This window comes from Oncorhynchus mykiss, chromosome 19 (genome assembly GCF_013265735.2).
Source record: "Oncorhynchus mykiss isolate Arlee chromosome 19, USDA_OmykA_1.1, whole genome shotgun sequence".
Classification (NCBI taxonomy): domain Eukaryota; kingdom Metazoa; phylum Chordata; class Actinopteri; order Salmoniformes; family Salmonidae; genus Oncorhynchus; species Oncorhynchus mykiss.
This window is the reverse complement of record NC_048583.1, coordinates 31,947,213-31,971,149: the sequence shown is the minus strand read 5'-3', so window position 1 is coordinate 31,971,149 and position 23,937 is coordinate 31,947,213. Positions and strand designations below refer to the sequence as shown.

General features: G+C 43.3%; 1 protein-coding gene across 1 annotated transcript in view; it reads right to left on the bottom strand.

Annotated features, from left to right (window-relative positions):
- The window catches only part of mapkbp1 (mitogen-activated protein kinase binding protein 1), a 79,215-nt gene that overhangs the window by 15,863 nt on the left and 39,415 nt on the right, over nucleotides 1–23,937 (bottom strand). The window contains exons 5-16 of the mRNA XM_036953814.1: nucleotides 21,562–21,732; nucleotides 21,110–21,247; nucleotides 19,190–19,372; nucleotides 18,473–18,490; nucleotides 15,207–15,367; nucleotides 13,614–13,803; nucleotides 13,063–13,203; nucleotides 12,530–12,714; nucleotides 10,426–10,517; nucleotides 8,022–8,147; nucleotides 7,737–7,807; nucleotides 274–395 (exon numbers count right to left, since the gene is read on the bottom strand). Of these exons, the coding sequence (XP_036809709.1) occupies nucleotides 274–395; nucleotides 7,737–7,807; nucleotides 8,022–8,147; nucleotides 10,426–10,517; nucleotides 12,530–12,714; nucleotides 13,063–13,203; nucleotides 13,614–13,803; nucleotides 15,207–15,367; nucleotides 18,473–18,490; nucleotides 19,190–19,372; nucleotides 21,110–21,247; nucleotides 21,562–21,732 (1,598 nt within the window). The remainder of the gene's footprint in view (nucleotides 1–273; nucleotides 396–7,736; nucleotides 7,808–8,021; nucleotides 8,148–10,425; nucleotides 10,518–12,529; nucleotides 12,715–13,062; nucleotides 13,204–13,613; nucleotides 13,804–15,206; nucleotides 15,368–18,472; nucleotides 18,491–19,189; nucleotides 19,373–21,109; nucleotides 21,248–21,561; nucleotides 21,733–23,937) is intronic.

Here is a 23,937-nt window from a genome sequence, read left to right as displayed (position 1 = left end):
AAATGACAGTTTATTACCCTATTACTTTGTCTTCCTGTCAAACCATAAAAGATGTAAGGATCAGAGAGAAGGAGTGCCTAAATTGGAGTATATATATACTGGTGTAAACATGTTTTGTCTGAATGCTGTATTGACCCTCAGGGAAGAATTAGACTTGGTTAAGCTTTCATAATGTCCGTTGAGTGTTCTGCTCGGAGAATTAGAACCTAACAATATAAAGTCATCGAGAGAAACAGAGACAGACAAGCAAGGACAGGTAGACTAGGCCCCCACCTAACGCTGCGGTCTTGACAACCAATAGCGGCGTACTTCCTGGTGGGGTCGATATCCATGTCATACAGCGTCGTCTTACGTACGATGTGGTGGGTGCGGGTAAACACTGTTCCTTCATCTGACTGTGAACAAAACAAGATGTTAACATAACCAGAGGTTAAAACAGGTCAGTCACTCACTGCCATGCTAGACCATTAACACTACTGTAAATGCAGCAGTGAGTAATGAGAGTTTTGGCAGACATACAGTTGAAGTCGGAGGTTTCCATACACCTTAGCCAAATACATTTAAACTCAGTTTTACACAATTCCTGAGATTTAATCCCAGTAACAATTCCCTGTCTTAGGTCAGTTAGGATCACCACTTTATTTTAAGAATGTGACATGTCAGGATAATAGTAGAGAGAATGATTATTTCAGCTTTTATTTATTTCATCAAATTCCCAGTGGGTCAGAAGTTTCCATACACTCAATTAGTATTTGGTAGCATTGCCTTTAAATTGTTTAACTTGGGTCAAACGTTTCAGGTAGCCTTACACAAGCTTCCCACAATAAGTTGGGTGAATTTTGGCCCATTCCTCCTGAGAGAGCTGCTGTAACTGAGTCAGGTTTGTAGGCCTCCTTACTCGCACATGCTTTTTCAGTTCTGCCCACACATTTTCTATAGGATTGAGGTCAGGGCTTTGTGATGGCCACTCCAATACCTTGACTTTGTTGTCCTTAAGCCATTTTGCCAAAACTTTGGAAGTATGCTTGGGGTCATTGTCCATTTGGAAGACCCATTTGTGACCAAGCTTTAACTTCCTGACTGATGTCTTGAGATGTTGCTTCAATATATTCACATATTTTTCCTGCCTCATGATGTCATTTATTTTGTGAAGTGCACCAATCCCTCCTGCAGCAAAGCAACCCCACAACATAATGCTGCCACCCCCTTGCTTCACGGATGGGAAGGTGTTCTTCGACTTGCAAGCCTCCCCTTTTCCTCCAAACATAACGATGGTCATTATGACCAAACAGTTCTATTTTTATTTCATCAGCCCAATGGACATTTCTCTAAAAAGTACGATCTTTGTCCCCATGTGCAGTTGCAAACCGTAGTCTGGCCTTTTTATGGCGGTTTTGGAGCAGTGGCTTCTTCCTAGCTGAGCGGCCTTTCAGGTTATGTCGATATAGGACTTGTTTTACTGTGGATATAGATACTTTTGTACCTGTTTCCTCCAGCATCTTCACAAGGTCCTTGGCTGTTAGGGACCGATAGGGACTATTTGCACCGAAGTATGTTAATCTTTAGGAGACGGAACGCATCTCCTTCCTGAGCTGTATGACGGCTGCGTGGTCCCATGGTGTTTATACTTGCAAACTATTGTTTGTACAGTTGAACGGGGTACCTTCAGGCATTTGGAAATTGCTCCCAAGGATGAACCTGACTTGTGGAGGTCTACAATTTTTTTTATGAGGTCTTGGCTGATTTCTTTTGATTTTCCCATGATGTCAAGCAAAGAGGCACTGAGTTTGAAGGTAGGCCTTGAATTACATCCACAGGTACACCTCCAATTGACTCAAATTATGTCAATTAGCCTATCAGAAGTTTCTAAAGCCATGACATTTTCTGGAATTTTCCAAGCTTTTTAAAGGCACAGTCAACTTAGTGCATGTAAACTTCTGACCCATTGGAATTGTGATACAGTGAATTATAAGTGAAATAATCTGTCTGTAGTTAGAATGGGTCATAGTACAGTGGTTCGTCCTTTAAAAGTTGCAGCGTACTGTGGCACGTTGTTTAAATGTGAACCACTGGTACCATTAATGCTAGTTAGTGCAAGTTTGACTACTAGAGGACTACCATCTTTGAGATGCATTTGAAAGCCTTCAATAGAGGTAGTACTAGAGAATGTAAAACCTTTTTCCGTAAGAACATAGTACATGGGACTGATTTTAAGAAATTTAGCTTAATTAATTTGATTACCATTATGGTGTTTCTATTCCAAGAAAAATGAAAACCCTCTGGGTTTCCATTAAGATGGAACGGAAAATATGGAGCTGTACAACATGACGGTCGGGAGTAGGCTACAGTACTTGGCTATTTGGCTAAATAATCACTGTGTCGTGTGGGCACGCCGGGGAGGAAGGAGTAGGCCGTCCTTGTAAATAATAATATGTTCTTATTTTCTTGGTGACAGGAGGCAGAATTTTCACGTCCGGATGAAATGCATGCCCAAATTCAACTGCCTGCTACTCATTCCCAGAAGATAAAATATGCATATTATTAGTAGATTTGGATAGAAAACACTATCCTGAACTGAAGTTTCTAAAACTGTTTGAATCATGTCTGTGAGTATAACATAACTTATTTAGCAGGCGAAACCCCGAGGTCACTCTCTTTTCAATGGGTTTTTTTTCAATGGGTTTTCATTGGGATTTCATTAGAAATTGGTTGAGGTTTTTCCTTTGTGTAATGAAGAAGTAGCCCTGTTCAGAACGAGGGTAACTTGTAGTGTACTGTTAGATAGAGGCGCGTGACCAGAAAGCTAGCTACAGTTTGTTTTCCTCCTGTATTGAACACAGATCATCCCGATTATTTACTTAAAAAAATACCTAAAGTTGTATTACAAAAGTAGTTTGAAATGTTTTGGCAAAGTTTACAGGTAACTATTGAGATATTTTGTAGTCACGTTGCGCAAGTTGGAACCGGTGTTTTTCTGGATCAAACGCGCCAAATAAATGGACATTTTGGATAAATATCGAAAGGAATTAAATGAACAAAAGGACCATTTGTGATGTTTATGGGACATATTGGAGTGCCAACAATAGAAGCTCGTCAAAGGTAAGGCATGAATTATATTTTTATTTCTGCGTTTTGTGTCGCGCCTGCAGGGTTGAAATATGCTTTTCTCTCTTTATTTACGGAGGTGCTATCCTCAGATAATAGCATTGTTTGTTTTCGCCGAAAAGCCTTTTTGAAATCTGACCTGTTGGCTGGATTCACAACAAGTGTAGCTTTAATTTGTGATTTAATGAAAGTTAGATTTTTATAGTAATTTATTTGAATATGGCACTCTGCATTTTCCCTGGCTTTTGGCCAGGTGGGAAGCTAGCGTCCAGAGAGGTTAAATGACTTGCCTTGTTAAATAAAGGTTACACTAAGAGCATAACATTTATACACCCTAATTGTACAATTGTAGTCTAACCAATACCCAAACAGAGATTCAGTGAAAATAAAAATCTCCATGATTTATCTAGACCATTCCCCAATCTTGTCTCAGAGCAACGCGAAATGGTGCTAAAATAGTTGTAGGCTATTGCTTCAAATCCTATTGCTTCTAACTTCAATATGCTCTTTAAATAAATAAGACCTATACCACTTTTAACAGTACATTACTCAACACTAGTGAGACTCATGTCGCCTACGGTAGGCCTACAGTATATAAAAAAATATGACGTGACTCCCCGCCAATAATTACATATAGAGGATTTGAGGATTCTAAATTGAAACCAAAAGCCGCCTCATGGGTCTCCTGGTGGTGGCCGCCACGGGAATCTGCAGCAAGGCATTTTGCATTGCGATGTGGTGACTTGTGGATGGGGCCACTGGGGAGGCCAGTATATCAAAATACAGAGAGGTGTTGGTAAAGGTATATTGTCCTGCTAATAGCCCATAATGGGCTATTATAATACTGTACATGGTGTCCAGGTCAGGATAACCAAAACATTTCTTTATTAAAGACTATCAGAAAGAATGTTGGTACTTATTTATTTGGATCCAAAACCATGAATGAGTGAGTCACTCAGGTTTATGTAGGTGCCGGCTATATGACTGTGTCATCAACTTGATAATATATAACAATATTTCGGAGGTGATTTTGTTAACAAAAAAAAAAAAAGAAAGAGCAATTGTAATCTAAATGAAGGCCAAAATAATATTTGTAAAGGCCAAAGTATTTATTTCTCTTTTTAGAGGGAGAGAAACGCTGGGCCAATTGTGCGCCGCTCTATGGGAATCCCAACCACGGTCGGATGTCATACATGATAATACTTTTTGTGGTATTATTTGTTTTGTCTTTTCTGGTGGATTAAACTGAAATTGCAACAAATAAATCACGGCCGGTTGTGATACAGCCAACCTAACTTAGAAATACATTTGAGGATAGAATTCTCCCCCTACCCTCCTTCTAGGCAAGTTTATTGTCCAGCTATCTGCTAATAGCGATGTACAACATGACCATGTGTGTTTGAAAGAGTATTTTCCAATAAGCAACTATTTGTTTAACTTCGTTAGACAACTTCGTTCCAACATTTCTGTAATTCAGTGATATTTATTCCCATAGTAATTCATTATGGATCCATTACTAAATAAACACTGGCATTTTGAAAGAGTATTTTTATCATTATTTTATTAACGAAAGCATAAAGATGCCATTATTAGTTACATTGCTTTAGTTTGAAAGTGCAGACTGGCACTAAGAACAGCGGCAACGTTTCCCTAGTCAGCGCCATTACTAGTGCAATGCCCCTTAAAGTGTTGCTCTGTGCTATCCAGTGTGGCGGGGTGGTGGTCCAGCCACCCTCCCCAATGGCCTAGGTCCATCTTCTGTGCGCGGCTCTGCGGCCCATCCTGTGCCCTCGGCCCTCGTGCCTTGAACATCGCGTGCTTTTAGTGGATACAGCTGGAGAGCTGCAAGGCAATCCTATTGTGCACCACTCGGGAGCCATGACCAATATGACCAATATAAACTCAGCAAAAAAATAAATATAACTTTTTCAGTACCCTGTCTGTCAAAGATAATTCCTAAAAATCCAAATAACTCCACAGATCTTCATTGTAAAGGGTTTAAACACTGTTTCCCATGCTTGTTCAATGAACCATAAACAATTAATGAATGTGCACCTGTGGAACGGTCGTTAAGACACTAACAGCTTACAGATGGTAGGCAATTAAGGTCACAGTTAGGACACTAAAGAGGCCTTTCTATTGACTCTGATCACCAAAAGAAAGATGCCCAGGGTCCCTGCTCATCTGCGTGAATGTGCATTAGGCATGCTGCAAGGAGGCATGAGGACTGCAGATGTGGCCAGGGCAAAAAACTGGCAAAAAGTACTCTTCACTGACGAGTCGCGGTTTTGTTTCACCAGCGGTGATGGTCGGATTCGCGTTTATCGTCAAAGGAATGAGCGTTACACCGAGGCCTGTACTCTGGAGCGGGATCGATTTGGAGGTGGAGGGTCCGTCATGGTCTGGGGCGGTGTATCAAGGCATCATTGGACTGAGCTTGTTGTCATTGCAGGCAATCTCAACACTGTGTGTTACAGGGAAGACATCCTCCTCCCTCATGTGGTACCCTTCCTGCAGGCTCATCCTGATATGACCCTTCAGCATGACAATGCCACCAGCCATACTACTTGTTCTGTGCGTGATTCCCTGCAAGACAGGAATTTCAGTGTTCTGCCATGGCCAGCGTGGAGCACGGATCTCAATCCCATTGAGCACGTCTGGGACCTGTTGGATCGGAGGGTGAGGGCTAGGGTCATTCTCCCCAGAAATGTCCGGGAACTTGCAGGTGCCTTGGTGGAAGACATCTCACAGCAAGAACTGGCAAATCTGGTGCAGTTCATGAGGAGGAGATGCACTGCAGTACTTAAAGCAGCTGGTGGCCACACCAGATACTGACTGTAACTTTTGATTTTGAACCCCCATTTGTTCAGGGACACATTTCTGTTAGTCACATGTCTGTGGAACTTGTTCAGTTTATGTCTCAATTGTTGAATCTTATTATTTTCAAACAAATATTTACAGATGTTAAGTTTGCTGAAAATAAACACAGTTGACAGTGAGGACGTTTCTTTTTTTGCTGAGTTTATATATTCCTGCTAATAACAGGGTTAATAACATATCTGTGAGAATATCCAAAGGGCTTTTATATAATTCTAAATGAATAATAATAATAATAATCGCTTTGTTTAAGAAATAACAATATTTTGGAGATGGTTTAGTTTTCAAATAACGTAAAATGAGCGAGAAAAAAGCCATTCTTGAACATGGGGTGAGACACTGTTACTAATTTGTAAATAAAGCTAGTTTGTTATTTAGAATGATTTTTTTCTGGTTTTAGAGGAAGAGAAACCAAAAACCTACAGTCATCTCATGGGTCTCCTAGTCGAGGCCAGCATGGGTATTGAACCAGCATCTGGAGCAACACAGCTTGCCCTGCTATGCAGTGTCTTATTCCATTGCACAACTCAGGCGCTGTACAACGTGACCAGAAAGGTCAAAATAATCCTACAAAATAAAATAATAAAAACCTTAGTGTAACAACAGTTTTAGTAAGTAATAGTGAAGTCGTGCACAATTATCAGTTTCTATTTAGGTTTATGTCCCCCATTCATTGTCAGTTAGCTACACAGTAGGACCCAAAAGCATAATCAGTGCTGTAACTCCCCCTTGCTGGTCTGGAGCAATGAAGTTGTGACGCAGGGTACCGTACTAAACCACAAATTACCTCTAAGTCCCACAGCATTTTCGCAAAACTTTTAGTGGAGCAACCACTGTATGCATCCCAGTGCAAACTCTGTATATTATGACAACATTTTGTGATGTTTTTGTTCGTTTTGTTTTGGACTTCAGTGAGGGTTTTTTCAGCTGTTCAGGCACACAAAACATTTTCTGGAGGCAAGCCCAAGTTCCGAGCCGAAGTCTACGCCCCTTCGTCAGTGATTGGTCAACAGTGGGTATTCGTCAATAGTCTTTGTTGTCATTCAACGAGAGACCACTTTTTCATAGAAAAATACTGCACCAAACATCTTAGTTAAATTTAAAATTGCGCGACAAATATCTATTCGGCAAAAACGTCATAATGAATGACAGATTTCTTGAGTTATCTTAATTCTGACTATTTTGAGGATGTGTATACTGGCTACAGCGTCTCAAAATGGACAAACAGTACTATTGCCGCTGTTTTCTCGTTTTTCAAGCTACTGAAGCATGCTGATGCCTTTATAGTAGCCTAGTCTTGAGGGCCCTCTGAGCCCCCTGGGTCAGGAATTTGACTATTTTTGTAGAGCAGCCTTGTGAAAATGTCACTGTGACCCTCATAAGCAATGGGCGAGGAACACGGGAGGGGGAGAGCATTTATTTGCAGCAAGTTGGCAGGGGACTTTGGGTATATAACAGATAGGATGACACAGAAAGCCTTTGAGAAAAAGTGTCATTATTAAATAGGCCACTTAGAGTGTAATTAATTAGCTGTAAGCAACAAGGATTTTCAAATGAAATATCTCAATATACAGTAGGGGTTGGCTGAGCCAAGATTAAAAATGTGGTCCATTGCCGAAATATGCTGAGAGAAGAAGATCATGAAATATTGCCAAGACGTGGTACAAAAGCATCAGTCCTCAAAACTTAGTTTAGCCGCAGCAACAGCTGTTCTGGAGCAGCGCGTGTGTGTGTGTGTGTATAGCGGCCTTTACCTTCTGCGCTGTGCGGAAGTAGATGCTCTTGTCAGCGCCACAGCTGATCATCCTCACCTTGCCGTCATTGGCTGAAAGAGAAGAAGCACTGTTATTATGACAATAGCAACCATGTTAACTTCAAACAGCGAGCTAGCGCCACACTTGACACTTCCATGACATGCCAAAAGTCTAAGTTACATTAACTAATATAACAGTTAAGGGATGGAGACTTGAGAGTTTGAGGTAAAGGGGGGCGGGTTGGCGGGATGTTGTAAAGGGTCAAAGGTCATCTGCGCGTCTCACCAGCGAATCGGACGGCGGTGATGGAGGAGGAGTGTTCGTCCAGCGTCTGCAGCAGGCTGTACTCCTGCTCTGCATCCAGCACATGGATCAGACGGTCTCGACTAGCTGTGGCTAGTAGCTTCAGACCTGCCAGATATAACATAAACACACACAACAGGACATCAGCAACTTTCCAACAGCCAACACCTGTTCTCCATCTTAGTGGTGGTAAACCTGTTTCATTACAGCGAGTGGTCTTTCATGTTTTTAACAGCCATAATGCATCCTGTTGAGTACAGTGGTGAACATGTGCTCCGCAGACTGCTCCCTGACATAGCAATGCCACGTGTGGACTCACTGTAACCTCTTAAAGCGTGCTAGTTACTACAGACGTAGGATCTTAATTTGAGCTAGTTTGCTACAGCAGGAAAATAATCCTGTAGCAACAGGACATTTCAATTAAGTGGATTATAATTCATTGACATTTTTGTAGGGGTTGATACATTTTTCGTAAGGGAAAATCAAGCCTGAAATTTCAAAGTGGAAATTAAAAACTTCAGAAGCCTTTTTAAACTTCAAATACATTACAAGTTTGCCATTTTCTGCAATGCAGGAAAGTTCTCCTGCAACAGGGTGATCGAATGAAGAACCTCCATCTGTATTACCTTTATCCCTGTTAACGGTAATCTATTAACGAGAGGACACAGCAGTGCAAACTCTCTTTTTCCTTAGAGGCTCACTGAGAAATGAGAGCAGTACTACGGTATGCCAAGCATGAGCCATGTAGGGATCGCCTGCATAGAGGGATATGAAATATCCTCAGCTAGGTCGAGTCCAATATTTCTCACCAAAATCATACTGGAAAACTAGATTAAACTGCTTTCTAAATATTTTATTAGTTTATTTATAGATGACTCTACAGCTATTTGCATGTGCAACATGCAGTGCTTATGTGGAGTGACTGCACTCCACATGGTCAACAAATGTGATTATATTAGCCTAATACCAATGAGCTGACTGAACTCAATATCCATGTGAATTGTTAATCAAAAATGAATTTAAAGCACTCTACCGAGGGACTTGATTGAATTTCTAACTTGATTCAACTGAGTAAATGAAAAGCACTATCTATTTAGCTTATCCTCTCCTTGCTGAGATTGCACATCGATCCTGGATCTGGCAGCTTTGTGACTGTGTTAACCTTGTTCCCAGCAAGATACAATAGCAAGGGCAAGCGCTAGACTTAAAACGTATTGAGCATATCGAGAGCACCCATGGGTGGTCCAGGCAAATTGCCGTGGTCTGCGGGAGGCTTTGTCCCTTAGTTATATTTCTATGGCAGGCAGGCTACCTGAACACAGCAGTTCTGCAGGACAATGGTAAGTAACAGCTCTGAATATTAGCACCCTGGAGGTGTTAATGTACAGTGCAGTGCTGCGGCCAGAGGGCGTGTCAGTGTATTGGGTTTATTCTTAGCCCTTCTATCTTCGCCTCTGTGTATGTGGTGGCAACCACCAACGAATGGCCTAGAGAGGAATGATCCACTGAGAGAATCTTAATGTCATTAATACTCCTATTAACAGGTGAGCCCCTAGATGCGTCCCAAATGGTACCCTATTTCCTATATTGTGCACTAAGACAACCTTATGGGCCCTCGTCAAAAGTAGTGCACAACAGTGCATTCAGAAAGTATTCAGAACCCTTCCCTTTTCCACATTTTGTTACGTGACAGCCTTATTCTAAAATGGATTAAATACAAAAATGTCCTCATAAACCTACACACAATACCCCATAACGACAAAGCGAAAACAGGTTATTAGAATGTTTTGCAAATCAAAACTACATGGTGTTCAGAGATAGATGGGACGGGTTGAGGGGAGCTGAAGGGTGGGACAAAAATAGAAGATAACTAATGTAAAACTATACTTTGTCTGTAAAATGTATATAGTATGTATAAGCTGGAAGTAGAAGCCTAGTTGTTGTTGTCCATTAGTTAACTCCAATTAGAGGAGGGGTGATAGGGTTAGGAGAAAATAACAAAGGATGGGGGATTGGAAATGATGCAGACAATGACATTGATAGAAGCCACAAACTATCTGCAATATTAAAGCTGATCCACCCCCTAAACATTTTTTACATTGAAAATTACTAAAATAACTAACTTCTAGTGCTTTGAGAGTTCCATTCTATTGCACAAATGCCTATATAGAGCTTTGATTTTACTGTGTTCATTGGGAACGTCAATTCACAACCCATCCTTCTTATAACTTGCGGGAGCTCTGAAGTGGTTTGTTTCACAAGTCAATGGGAGGTTGGTGAAGAATTAGGCAAGCAGCTGAAGGTGGTTTATAACTCCAGTAGTATCATTAACCATGGTGTCTCTTTAATTTCCTCCCAGGAGAGGGAAAGCCACTGTCTGACTTACCCGTCTCAGGCTTGGAGTATTCCAGACAAAGGATCTCAGAGTCGTGGGCCTGAACGTTCAGAATCTCCTCCATGCTCACCAGCTCATGGATTCTGCAACAGCAATTAGAATACAATAGTACTTTATTAGTCCTTAACACAACAAACACTACTTTTTTGGGAGGACCACATATGGTTTACAGCACAGCTGAGTCTCTCTACACAGACACCACAGGGCCGCAGTAGAATGCAGAGTAGACCGCCATCATTAAATTTTGTGTGACATTCTAATTTACAACAAGTAGCCTTGGTGTTCACCGGGTCATTAGTGATCTAGCCATGGTGCATCCATCCCATCCAGTTACAGTTGAAGTCGGAAGTTTACATACACTTAGGTTGGAGTCATTAAAACTTGTTTTTCAACCACTCCACACATTTCTTGTTAACAAACTATAGTTTTGGCAAGTTGGTTAGGACATCTACTTTGTGCATGACACAAGTAATTTTTCCAACAATTGTTCACAGACAGATTATTTCACTTATAATTCACTGTATCACAATTCCAGTGGGTCAGAAGTTTACTGTGCCTTTAAACACCTTGGAAAATTCCAAAATATGATGTCATGGCTTTAGAAGCTTCTGATAGGCTAATTGACATCATTTGAGTCAATTGGAGGTTTACATGTGGATGTATTTCAAGAACTACCTTCAAACTCAGTGCCTCTTTGCTTGACATCATGGGAAAATCAAAAGAAATCAGTCAAGATCTCAGAAAAAACCTCCACACGTCTGGTTCTTCCTTGGGAGCAATTTCCAAACGCCTGAAGGTACCACGTTTATCTGTACAAACAATAGTACGCAAGTATAAACACCATGGGACCACGCAGCCGTCATACCGCTCAGCAAGGAGACGCATTCTATTCTGTCTCCTACAGATGAACGTACTTTGGTGAGAAAAGTGCAAATCAATCCCAGAACAACAGTCAAGGAGCTTGTGAAGATACTGGAGGAAACAGGTACAAAAGTATCTATTTCCACAGTAAAACGAGTCCTATATCGACATAACCTGAAAGGCTGCTCAGCAAGGAAGAAGCCACTGCTCCAAAACCGCCATAAAAAAGCCAGACTACGGTTTTCAACTGCACATGGAGACAAATAATCATACTTTTTGGAGAAATGTCCTCTGGTCTGATGAAACAAAAATAGAACTGTTCGGCCGTAATGACCATCGTTATGTTTGGAGGTAAAAGGGGAGGCTTGCAAGCCGAAGAACACCATCCCGACCTTGAAGCAAGGGGGTGGCAGCATCATGTTGTGGGGGTGCTTGCTGCAGGAGGGACTGGTGCACTTCACAAAATAGATGACATCATGAGGCAGGAAAATTATGTGGATATATTGAAGCAACATCTCAAGATATCAGTCAGGAAGTTAAAGCTTGGTCACAAATGGGTCTTCCAAATGGACAATGACACCAAGCATACTTCCAAAGTTGTGGCAAAATGACTTAAAGACAACAAAGACAAGGTATTAGAGTGGCCATCACAAAGCCCTGACCTCAGTCCTGGTGTATGGAAACCTCAGACTTCAACTGTATGTGGAAAGATGCAGCAGGACTGCTGCTGCTGAAAGGACTCTAACCTCCTCTAACCCCAATTTAACAAACACGGTGATTGGGAGTCAGACAGGGCAGTGCACAATTTACCCAGCATCAACCGGGCTAGGGTTTGGCTGGGGTAGGCCGTCATTGTAAATAAGAATTTGGTTGTAACTGACTTGCCAAGTTAAATAAAGGTTAAATAAACTAATTTTAAACAGCTCTGAGAACACACACCCTCCCAGGAGTCTAATTAAGTGAATTGAATTAGGACAGAGGTGCTGATGCCTGAAGGGTGGAGATTAAAAACAAGGCTCCCTCTAGGAAGGCATGGGAGAGGTACTGTACCTCAGTGTTTTCCCCGGATGAAGGTCTACTAACCCAAACATTGATTGCTTAAACAAGATCCATTGAATTGTTTGTAGAGTAATCAAGACTACCAATGTACCAGAGTTTCTCGTTCTACTATCGTTTCTTCCATAGACTTGGAACTACAGGTGTGCGAACAAACACTATTTTTCTCCAACAGTACCTCAAGGTGCCGGTGCGGTCGCCCGACGCCAGGTGCTGCCCGTCGGGACTCACACACATGGTCCTGATGCCCGTCCTGGTCTCTGAGGTCTGGGGGTCGGCCTTCTCTCCGTTCCCCGAGTTGAGGCACTCTGTGTCCAGCAGGCCGGCCGTGTTGTTGTCCATGTAGATGATCTTCTGGAGGTCCTGGAGAGAGAGAGAGAAGTGGAGGGACGGGTTATTAGCTGAGAAAACCATACACTGTAGATTCACCATCAATCGATCTCTGTCAGGTGGTTGTGTGTGCTGCAGAGTCAGTGTCCCCCTCTCACGGCATAACTCTGGATTCATAGGTTCCTCTCCTCTTTGAGTAGAACAACTATCTATCAAATCTCAAATCAGCAGCCATTCGTGTTGAGATCAGGAGTTATTTAGCTCGACGGGAGTGTGTGAGACATACGTTGCAGGCAGCTGAGGAGGGCGGGGGTTACGGTTAGAGGAGGGGGAGCTGGTGAGCTAGCAGGAGTTACAGGGTGTGTTGAAAGGCAGACGTACGTTGCTGATGACGTTGCGGCTGAGGGTGGTGCTGTGACCGTCAGTGTTCCAGAGACGGATGGTGTTGTCTGAGGAGCAGCTGAGGAAGGAGCCTGGAGGCAGACAGGGCTGCTCACCATCACTTACCCTGTCCGGGTACACCTGTCCAGGTACACAGAACATGGAACATTAGTAGACCTGGCGTCTGGAAGAGATGATGTAAACATTCATACAGATACATTTTGGATACACCTAAAAAAAAAAGTACATAGGACACGGAAACAGTTCTAAACTAGTATACGCACATTCCAGCTGCGGGGTTGAAAAATGGCACTACAGAATAAGATACCCGCACACCGTTGAATGCTGTGCTGCACCCAACAACATAAACGAGAGCATCATTCAACAGTGTGCAACGGGTATCTTGTTTCTTTTCTACATGTAAAATAAGCCTCTGTATACAAGGAGTAAGGAGTGATACGATACACATACACTCAACCAGGTTTCAGAATGCCCTGACGAAGGCTTTGCAACGCAACATATTCCTCCAGGCCTCCCCTCCCTGCCCTTACCTCGACGCTCCACACGCAAGCCGAGTGGTAGAGGGCGGAGTAGACCTTGCCCACTTTCCTGAGGTCCCGTACGTCCCACACATACAGGCTGTGGTCGTTGTAGACACAGGACAGCCAGCGGCTCGCAGGGTCATATGACACAGCCACCGTGTCAGGGTACCGGGCGTCCATCTTGTGGCTGAAGAAGTGGCTGGAGGGAGAGAGGGAGGGAGGGAGGGGAGAGTTGATATGTAATAGCACTGTTACACTGTAATAAAAAGTAGACATTGAATTTAGAAAGGACTTTTCCAAAACCCAGAGATCATTTACAAGATAGTCAAAAAGTTACTCAATACAAGGGTTATGGAAAAGCCCAACTTTAATGGTAATTTAATGGTTGTGTTTTTAGGTAGATTGTTTTAGGCAGATTTTTTTTTCCAGCTGTGCTTTTGACCAGAACATGATGTGCATACTGGGAGAGGTCTGGCCACTTTATGGTGTGTCCCACAGAAACTTCTATAAACAGTAGCGAGCTGGCCTTGATGGCAGGCTTCACTTAATAGTAGCTTCGTCATGAGCATAACTACAATGTCATCTCTGGGCCCTGTTCAAAAGTAGTGAAATAGGGACTAAATAGGGAATAAGGTGTCATTTGGGACACACCCATGCAGTTAATCAGGGGCGGCAGGTAGCCTAGTGGTTAGAGCGTTGGGCCAGAAGGTTGCTGGATCAAATCTCTGAGCTGACAAGGTAAAAATCTGTCATTCTGCCCCTGATCAAGGCAGTTAACCCACTGTTCCTGGGGCGCCGAAGACGTGGATGTCGATTAAGGCAGCACCCCGCACTTCTCTGATTCAGAGGGGTTGGGTTAAAAGGTGGAAGACACATTTTCAGTTGAATACATTCAGTTGGACAACTGACTAGGTATCCCCCTTTCCCTTCCTTTCACTTGTGGGCTTTTTCACGTCCCACACAAACATGCTACCGTACAGACATGATTAGTCAGCTAACCCGTTGGAACATCTGGGGCACATTGTCAGTGAGTCAGTCGAACAGGGAAATCAACCACCAGAATTACAGCGTCAGCATCTCAGCACTCAGTCCATGTTTATGAGGAGAAGAGAACTAACTAAAAAGAACTTGAGGGGAACACACATGATAGGAACACAATCTGATATTTAACTCCAGCTGGGCCCCCGTGCATCCTGGATGAAAAGTATTAACAAAAAGGAAATCATTCAAGGGTATTTTGTGTGGTTGGTTTGTTTGGTATTTGCATTGGTATGTAGAGTATGATGCTGTATGAGAAGCAGATACCACACAACCCACACTGCTCTGGCTAATCAACTGGACTGCTCCCACTTCCCACAGTCACAAACAAACTATTCAGCCACTGGACACTTTACTCACGATCAGGGCATCATGTAAACGTCATTATATTGACATTTCAATTGCATTACTTCTTTTTTTTTTTTATAGTGTTCATTTTTATTAAAATATACCCTTGCAGACACGAAAACCTCTTTACGTTGTTGTTTATAATATCAACGTTTCGGTCTGAGACCTTTTTCCTAGACACTCACCTTTACCTCTCTGGCTGTGACTGACACTCACCTAGCCTCCACCACGGTGGCGATGTCTGTTCCCAGGCAGTGTGGGCGTGGCAGGGTACAGATGAAGTGCAGGTTGACGGGGCTGAAGACCCTCACGGTGCCATCTGCACAGCCACAGAAGATCAGCTCCTCTGTCACAGACAGAGACGTGGCCTGAGATGTCTGGGGAGCAGAGGAGAGGAAGGGGGGTAATACACAACATTGCTTCCCCTACTATTGTACAGAGTATACGGTACTGGCCACCACGTCTGGCTCTTTTCCCCTCCTGCATAAAAGAGTTTCAATTGAAAAAACATTTGTTGTGTTGAATTACGGAGTGGGATTTTAAAGAGGCTTTGGGATGTTGATTTAAGGGCCTTTCAAGAACCACCTTGAAAATACTCTAGGGGAAACACTGACGATCTGCTGCACAACATAGGCGTATAGGTCTTCAGGGAAATAAACTTGCACAGACAGCAGAAAGAACTAGAGTGCTGTCTGTCAATAATATTGAACCTATTGAAGCCCATTGTCAGTGAAGCACCAGAGAACCCACTTCTAGGGACTAGCAGTCAGCATCACAGACTTGTTATTCTGTGAAAATACTGATATAATTTCACTTGCCAATATTACCAGCTTTACTGTCACTAGGCCCCTGGGCAAACAATATGAAAACATCTCTCAAGTAATTTAATTTAGGCAGAAGAAGTGGCTTCACTAGAAAAGCAATATTGTCCAAAGTTAACCGCAGAAACAGGATGCCAGAAACAGAATGATATGCAATATATTTCCCTGTGGTAAAGCTGAAAGATGCAAGGCATCCAGAAACGACAAATGCTTGCGTGCAGCATAATGAGATCTAGGCCTACAGCTTGTAAACAACAATACGCAATATCATTTTCCAATTTACCAGTATGATGCTTAGAATAACGTATAAGAGCGATTCAGCCAGCCATGGTGCCCAGACTGGACACATATTTAGCTCCAAGTCCAACAACAGTAATTTACTCAATCGTTTACACATTCCCCCATTGGGCTTGGGTTGCCAAAGCATGCTGAGCTTTCCCTACAATCAAAGCATGCCAGTGAAGCAACCATCTTAGCAGGGGAGAAACCAAAATAAATGAAAGTGACAGCATCAAGTGGCCTCTGGGGAAGAGGAGTGTATGGTGACAGTCCAGTTATGACAGAGGATACTTTCTCTCCTGCCTTCTACAGCATGTCAGATTATGCAGTTCATGGGAGGGGATGAAAGACAAATGTCCCAGTTTGATGTAGTGGTTGTGGTCACTTGTTACAGGCTAAAGCACCTCATGTTTGGAATTCTTTAAAAATCCCCACCAGTAGCTTCACAGTGAGAATGTTAAGAGCGCCAACTAATCAATTGCGTTGAGAGAAACAATAGGCGTGTTCTTGACGAGCAGCGCGAGTGGAGGTGCCAGGATGGAATGTGATGGTGTCGCAGAGGTTGATGAGCTCTGAATCAGACAGAGCAAGCATTGTCCAATCCTCTTCTCCCTCGCTCTCTCTCTTTTCTCTCATTCTCTTTTCTCTCCCCTGCTTTCATTTCCATTCTTCTCTCCCTTGCCACCCACCCACCCCACCGTCGCCTCCGACCCACTTCAGCACGAAGGTGCCAGGCCAAGCATTGCCAATCAGGCAGGGATCGCTCTCTGGTAGAGTGGGTTCCAATAATGTGGTACAAGTTCAGGCAAAGGTTGTTGAGACCTCAAAGTCTGCAACCGAAATGGCACCCTATTCCCTTTATAGTCTTCTATGTTTGACCAGGTCCCTTTAATCTCTGGTCAAAAGTAGTGCACTATATACAGTGGCAAGAAAAAGTATGTGAACCATTTGGAATTACCTGGATATCTGCATAGATTTGACAATTTGATCTGATCTTCATCTAAGTCACAACAATAGACAAACACAGTGTGCTTAAGCTAATAACACACGCCTATATTGAATACATCATTTAAACATTCACAGTGTAGGTTGGAAACAGTATGTGAACCCCTAGGCTAATGACTTCTCCAAAAGCTAATTGAAGTCAGGAGTCAACTAACCTGGAGTCGAATCAATGAGACGAGATTGGAGATGTTGGTTAGAGCTGCCCTGCCCAATAAAAAAAAACACTCACAAAATTTGACTTTGCTATTCACAAGAAGCATTGGCTGATGTGAACCATGCCTCGAACAAAAGACATCTCAGAAGACCTAAGATTAAGAACTGGTGCCTTGTATAAAGCTGGAAAGGGTTACAAAAGTATCTCTAAAATTATTTATGACCAATTTATGCAGAAATCCAGGTCATTCGAAAGGGTTCATATACATTTTCTTCCCACTGTAAAGAATAGGGTGCCATTTGGGGACGCATACTAAGGCCCCTCCATCAAAGTCCTGCATGAATTCTGACGACCAGATGAAAATACTGTACAAGCTGACCCTTTGACCTGATAATTCCCATGCATTTTTCTATGTACAGTACATAAAAACCGAAACAGAGTTTAATCCCACAAGTCAACATGACCTTCTCAGGCCCTCGGGATATGAAACCAGGAAACCATGAGGTTAGCACTAGCAATGATGTGAGAAGTATCTATCGAAGGCCTGGGGTGAAAACATTGTTTTGTTCTCACACCAACACCAAAATGAGGTGACCGGTGATGCTGAAATCAACTCTACCTCAGGTTTTTAATGTGAATAAAGGCTAGCCTATATCGAAGAGTGATGCTAACGATGACATACCTTTTCTCACATGAAAACCTGGGGGAAAATGTATGTGAATGCTGAAGTCAACTTTACCCCAGATTTTAAATGTGAATAAACAAGGTATACTTATCTAAGGCCTCGGGGGGGGGGGGGGGGGGGGGGGGGGGGGGGGATCAATGAGTTCATAGAGATACAACATGTGTCCTATTGAATTCTGTGGACAAGTTCATATGTCATATTGTTTTCACACCAACGCCATTATAAACCCTCTATACTTTGTTCTGGAGTGTATGTATAATCATGTGGACACAAGGTGATGGAAGGTTTGAGTGAGGACAATGGACGGCCAACATCTGGTGTGTGAGCAGAGGGGACGTTGAGAATGACGACGACGACTAGGGTCACGTCAAACACACACACAGCCAATAGGGCGGACAGGTGGGCATGATAGAACGCAGTGTTCTAAGAAAGACTCCAATGGGATGCTCGGAGGTATCGGAGGAGGGCGGGGCACAACTTTCAGCTGATGTGACATGGAAGTGACAACTGCCGCAGCACAGATAAGGGACAGACTTACTGTGATGACGACGTTTTTCTGGACAGAGTAAGAGAAGAAGCAGAAGAAGACTAATATTAGACAGCAGCACGGAGGGGCAAATTAACACTCCTACAGGACCACAACCCCTACACGAGTTGTCTGTCTATAATTGACTTTTAAAAAGGGGCTGAAAGCAGTGAATTGTATGACAGTCGGTGGCTACATATGACATCTAGAATTAGGATCTAGTAGCCAGTCAAGTGGCTTGAAAGTTTGAACCTGTGCCACAAGTAGATTGAAAAGGGGTTATGTTCTAAGCTGGTTATGAAGAGCAGAAGCTGTGATAAGTCACCAGCTCTTTCTCTGCCAACGTTTACACACCATCGGTTCTGTAGCGATACTCCATTCATTCACACGGTTTTAGACTAAAGAGATGCATAGTGTTACTCTCCGCTTGTGGACACAGCCAGGCAGCTACAGTTCCAGTAGAACCGGAAAGTAGCCTATTGACTAAATGTGTCCAATAAACTGGAAAGGAACTGTAGGGAACTCTAAAATGTCATTGGATTCAGGGTTTCCTTTCCATTTTATTTTATTGCCTTTTTAACCTGGCAGCCAAATACTTTTGAGTCAAGGAGATCAATTCTTAATTCTATGAATGACTCCTTTAACAAGGCTCATTTCCGTTTTCGGTTGCAAAATGTCTTGTTATGTTGTGCCTTTACTGAACGTGACCTAGAGTTAAAAGTAACTCACCCTTAGCTCCACCCATTTGTCCAGCAGGCGTTTGTCATTGAACTCGCAGAGCAGGCCTGAGGAAGTGATGCAGAAGGTGCTGCCGGCTTTACGACCCTTCCCACATGCCACGTCAGAGAAGAAGTTGTTCCTCAACTCTCCCAGGAGCCCTGAGCGACCCAGCAGAGGAACTGTGGCGTTCACCTAGCAGACACAGGGAGGGAGAGAGGGAGGGAGGAATTATTTGAGAGCCATTGCTATGGGGTCTGACAGACCTAGTCCATCAGTTTGGTATGTTAACCTAAACCCGTCAGCAATGAAGAGGCGACTCCGGGATGCTGGCCTTCTAGGCAGAGTTGCAAAGAAAAAGCCATATCTCAGACTGGCCAATAAAAATAAATATTAAGATGGGCAAAAAAAACAGACACTCAACAGAGGAAGACTTATGGAGAGACAAATCTAAGTTTGAGGTCACAAAGAAGAACATTTCGGATCACAAAGAAGAACATTTGTGAGACACAGAAAAAATGAAAAGATGCTGGAGGAGGCAATGTGATGGTCTGTGGGTGCTTTGGTGGTGGTAAAGTGGGAGATTTGTACAGGGTAAAAGGGATCTTGAAGAAGGAAGGCTATCACTCCATTTTGCAACGTCATGCCATACCCTGTGGACGGCACCTAATTGGAGCCAATTTCCTCCTACAACAGGACAATGACCCAAAGCACAGCTCCAAACTATGCAATAACTATTTAGGGTCGAAGCAGTCAGCTGGTATTCTGTCTATAATGGAGTGGCCAGCAGTCACCTGATCTCAACCCTATTGAGCTGTTGTTGGAGCAGCTTGACCGTATGGTATGTAAGAAGTGCCCATCAAGCCAATCCAACTTGTGGGAGGTGCTTCAGGAAGCATGGGGTGAAATCTCTTCAGATTACCTCAACAAATTGACAACTAGAATGCAAAGGTCTGCAAGGCTGTAATTGCAGAAAATGGAGGATTCTTTGACGAAAGCAAAGTTTGAAGGACACAATTATTATTTCAATTAAAAATAATTATTTACAACCATGTCAACATCTTGACTATATTTCCTATTAATTTTGCAACTCAATTCATGTATGTTTTTATGGAAAACAAGGATATTTCTAAGTGACCCCAAACTTTTTTATTAGATTTGTTTTACCAGGTAAGTTGACTGAGAACACGTTCTCATTTACAGCAACGACCTGGGAAATAGTTACAGGGGAGAGGAGGGGGATGAATGAGCCAATTGTAAGCTGGGGATGATTAGGTGACCGTGATGGTATGAGGGACAGCTTGGGAATTTAGCCAGGACACCAGGGTTAACACCCCTACTCTTACGATAAGTGCCATGGGATCTTTAATGACCTCAGTGAGTCAGGACACCCGTTTAACGTCCCATCCGAAAGACGGCACCCTACACAGGGCAAAGTCCCCAATCACTGCCCTGGGGCATTGGGATATTTTTTAGACCAGAGGAAAGAGTGCCTCCTGCTGGCCCTCCAACACCACTTCCAGCAGCATGTGGTCTCCCATCCAGGGACTGACCAGGACCAACCCTGTTTAGCTTCAGAAGCAAGCCAGCAGTGGGATGCAGGGTGGTATGCTGCTGAATTTTGAATGGTAGTGTAGGACATTTAGATTGGGCATCAACATGGCTATTGAACTTGAGATCTGACGTCTGTTATCATCCTAATAGCTTACTGAAGAGAAGAGTTTCCAAAACTGGTCCTTGTGACCTCCAACAATTCCACATAAAGTATTTGTTAAATTCCAACAAAATCACACCTAATTAGGGGTGGCAGGTAGAATCTAATTTCTTCTTAAGACCGTTAGTTATTTTCTAATTTGTTAATTAACTCAACAGTTATTATTGATCAGTTATGGATTAAGTCATGCTGTTGTTGGTGTGACTGACTGTAAATACCTTGGAGGATTTGGTGTGATCCAGGTACCAGAACTTGACGTGCCTGTTCCCTGCCGTGACAAAGTAGGAGCTGTCGTCTGAGAAGGACACGGCCGTCACTTTACTGGAGACTTTGTTGGCTGCCACCACAATGTTTTTCTGAGACGGAGAAAAAAATAGCACAGAACAAGGACTGTAGATCGACATTAGATATATACTTTATTTTCCTCAGAGAAGAAGAGAGGAAAGGTGTTCAGTATAAAACATTGAACAGCAGTTTAAAAACCGCACCATCTGGCTATATGTATATTCATGTATTTGGAGAGTCGTCGTCGATTGCCTCTTCTTCCAAAGGAGCAATGGGCCTAAGTAGCTAAAGTATTTTTTTACTCATCCAAAATGTATTGGAAAATGGAGACATTTGAAGACCTAATAAGACCCAATGAAGACCTAATAAGGGAGTAGCTCGCTACCTTCCAGGCCCAGACATTGACGATCATGTCGTGCTGGTATCCCACGCTGACGATGTACTTGCTGTTAGGGCTGAAGGCCACGCAGGAGATGCCGTACTTATGCTCCTGTAGCTCGGCCACTTGAGTCCGCTCTGCAACGTCCCACACCCGCACAGCAGGCATGTGTCCACTCTGGAAGGGGAGAGAGGGAGGAGGAAAGGAAGAAATAGGGATGAATGAAGGACAGAATGATAAATCATGCACAAAAATATTCTACTTCTTTTCACTCTAGCCTACTCCATGTATCACACCCACACATGTTCATCTTATCTTCATTTATTTCCCGTTAATTTATCCAGGCAAATGGATTAAGAACTAACTCTTATAATGACGACCTGACAGGTTTGTATCCAGAAGGTGATGTAGCCTCAGTCCGATTCTCTGGATCATGCAGATGTTGTCTGAGGACAGAAGACACTAGTCTCCACTAAGCTTTTCAATGTACCCTGTAACTGCGTCCCAATCTGGTAATGATTTGTCTTATGCAACTCAAGGATAGGCGGATAGGAAAGGCGAGGGAGACTTAAGCCAGGAAATTATTTCTAAAGCATCTCTAGTACTGTCTTCCCCTCTGCAGGCAGAGGCTCAGAGGCAGGCAGAGGATCCTGGACTTCCTGACAGGCCGCCCCCAGGTAGGTAAAGGTAGGTGACAACACATCTACCACGCTGATCCTCAACACGGGGGCCCCACAGGGGTGTGTGATCAGTCCCCTTCTGTACTCCCTGTTCACCCATGACTGCATGGCCAAGCACAACTCCAACACCATCATTAAGTTTGCCGACGACACAACAGTGGTAGGCCTGAACACAGACAACGACGAGAAAGCCTAGGTCAGAGACCTGGCAGTGAGGTGCCAGGATAACAACCTCTCCCTCAACGTGAGATAGACAAAGGAGCTGATTGTGGACTACAGGAAAAGGAGGACCGAGCACACCCCCATTCTCATCGACGGGGCTGTAGTGGAGCAGTTTGAGAGCTTCAAGTTCCTTGGTGTCCACATCACCAATTAACTATCATCCTCAATTAATGAACATGCACCTGTGGAGCGGTCGTTAAGACACTAACAGCTTACATACAGTAAGCAATTCAGGTCACAGTTATGAAAACTTAGGACACTAAAGAGGCCTTTCTACTGACTCTGAAAAACACCAAGAGAATGATGCCCAGGGTCCCTGCTCATCTGCGTGAATGTGCCTTAGGCATGCTGCAAGGAGGCATGAGGACTACAGATGTGGCAAGGGCAATAAATTGCAATGTTTGTACTGTGAGACGCCTAAGACAGTGCTACAGGGAGATAGGATGAACAGCTGATTGTTCTCACAGTGGCAGACCACGTGTAACAACACCTGCATAAGATCGGTACATCCGAACATCACACCTGCGGGACAGGTACAGGATGGCAACAACAACTGCCCGAGTTACACCAGGAATGCACAATCCCTCCATCAGTGCTCAGACTGTCCGCAATAGGCTGAGAGAGGCTGGACTGAGAGCTTGTAGGCCTGTTGTAAGGCAGGTCCTCATCAGACGTCACCGGCAACAACATCGCCTATGGGCACAAACCCACCGTTGCTGGACCAGACAGGACTGGCAAAAAGTGCTGTTCACTGACGAGTCGCGGTTTTGTCACACCAGGGGTGATGGTCGGATTCGCGTTTACCGTTGAAGGAATGAGCGTTACACCGAGGCCTGTACTCTGGAGCGGGATCGATTTGGAGGTGGAGGGTCCGTCATGGTCTGGGGGAGTGTGTCACAGCATCATCGGACTGAGCTTGTTGTCATTGCAGGCAATCTGAAATGTCCAGGAACTTGCAGGTGCCTTGGTGGAAGAGTGGGGTAACATCTCACAGCAAGAACGGGCAAATCTGGTGCAGTCCATGAGGAGGAGATGCACTGCAGTACTCCAGATACTTTTGATTTTGACCCCCCCCTTTGTTCAGGGACACATTATTCAACTTCTGTTAGTCACATGTCTGTGGAACTTGTTCAGTTTATGTCTCAGTTGTTGAATCTTGTTATGTTCATACAAATATTTACACATGCTAAGTTTGCTGAAAATAAACGCAGTTGACAGTGAGAGGGCGTTTCTTTTTATTAGTTTATTACCTTAATTACCTTGACTAACACATGGACTCTGTGTACCGGTACACCCTGCATATAGCGTCGCAACTGTTATTTATTGTTGCTCTTTAATTATTTGTTATTTAGTTATTTTTTACTTCCGTTTATTTTTGTAAATACTTGAACACCTTTTTTTTTTTATAACTGCATTGTTGGTTAAGGGCTTGTAAGTAAGCATTTCACTGTTGTATTTGGCACGTGACAAATATTCTTCT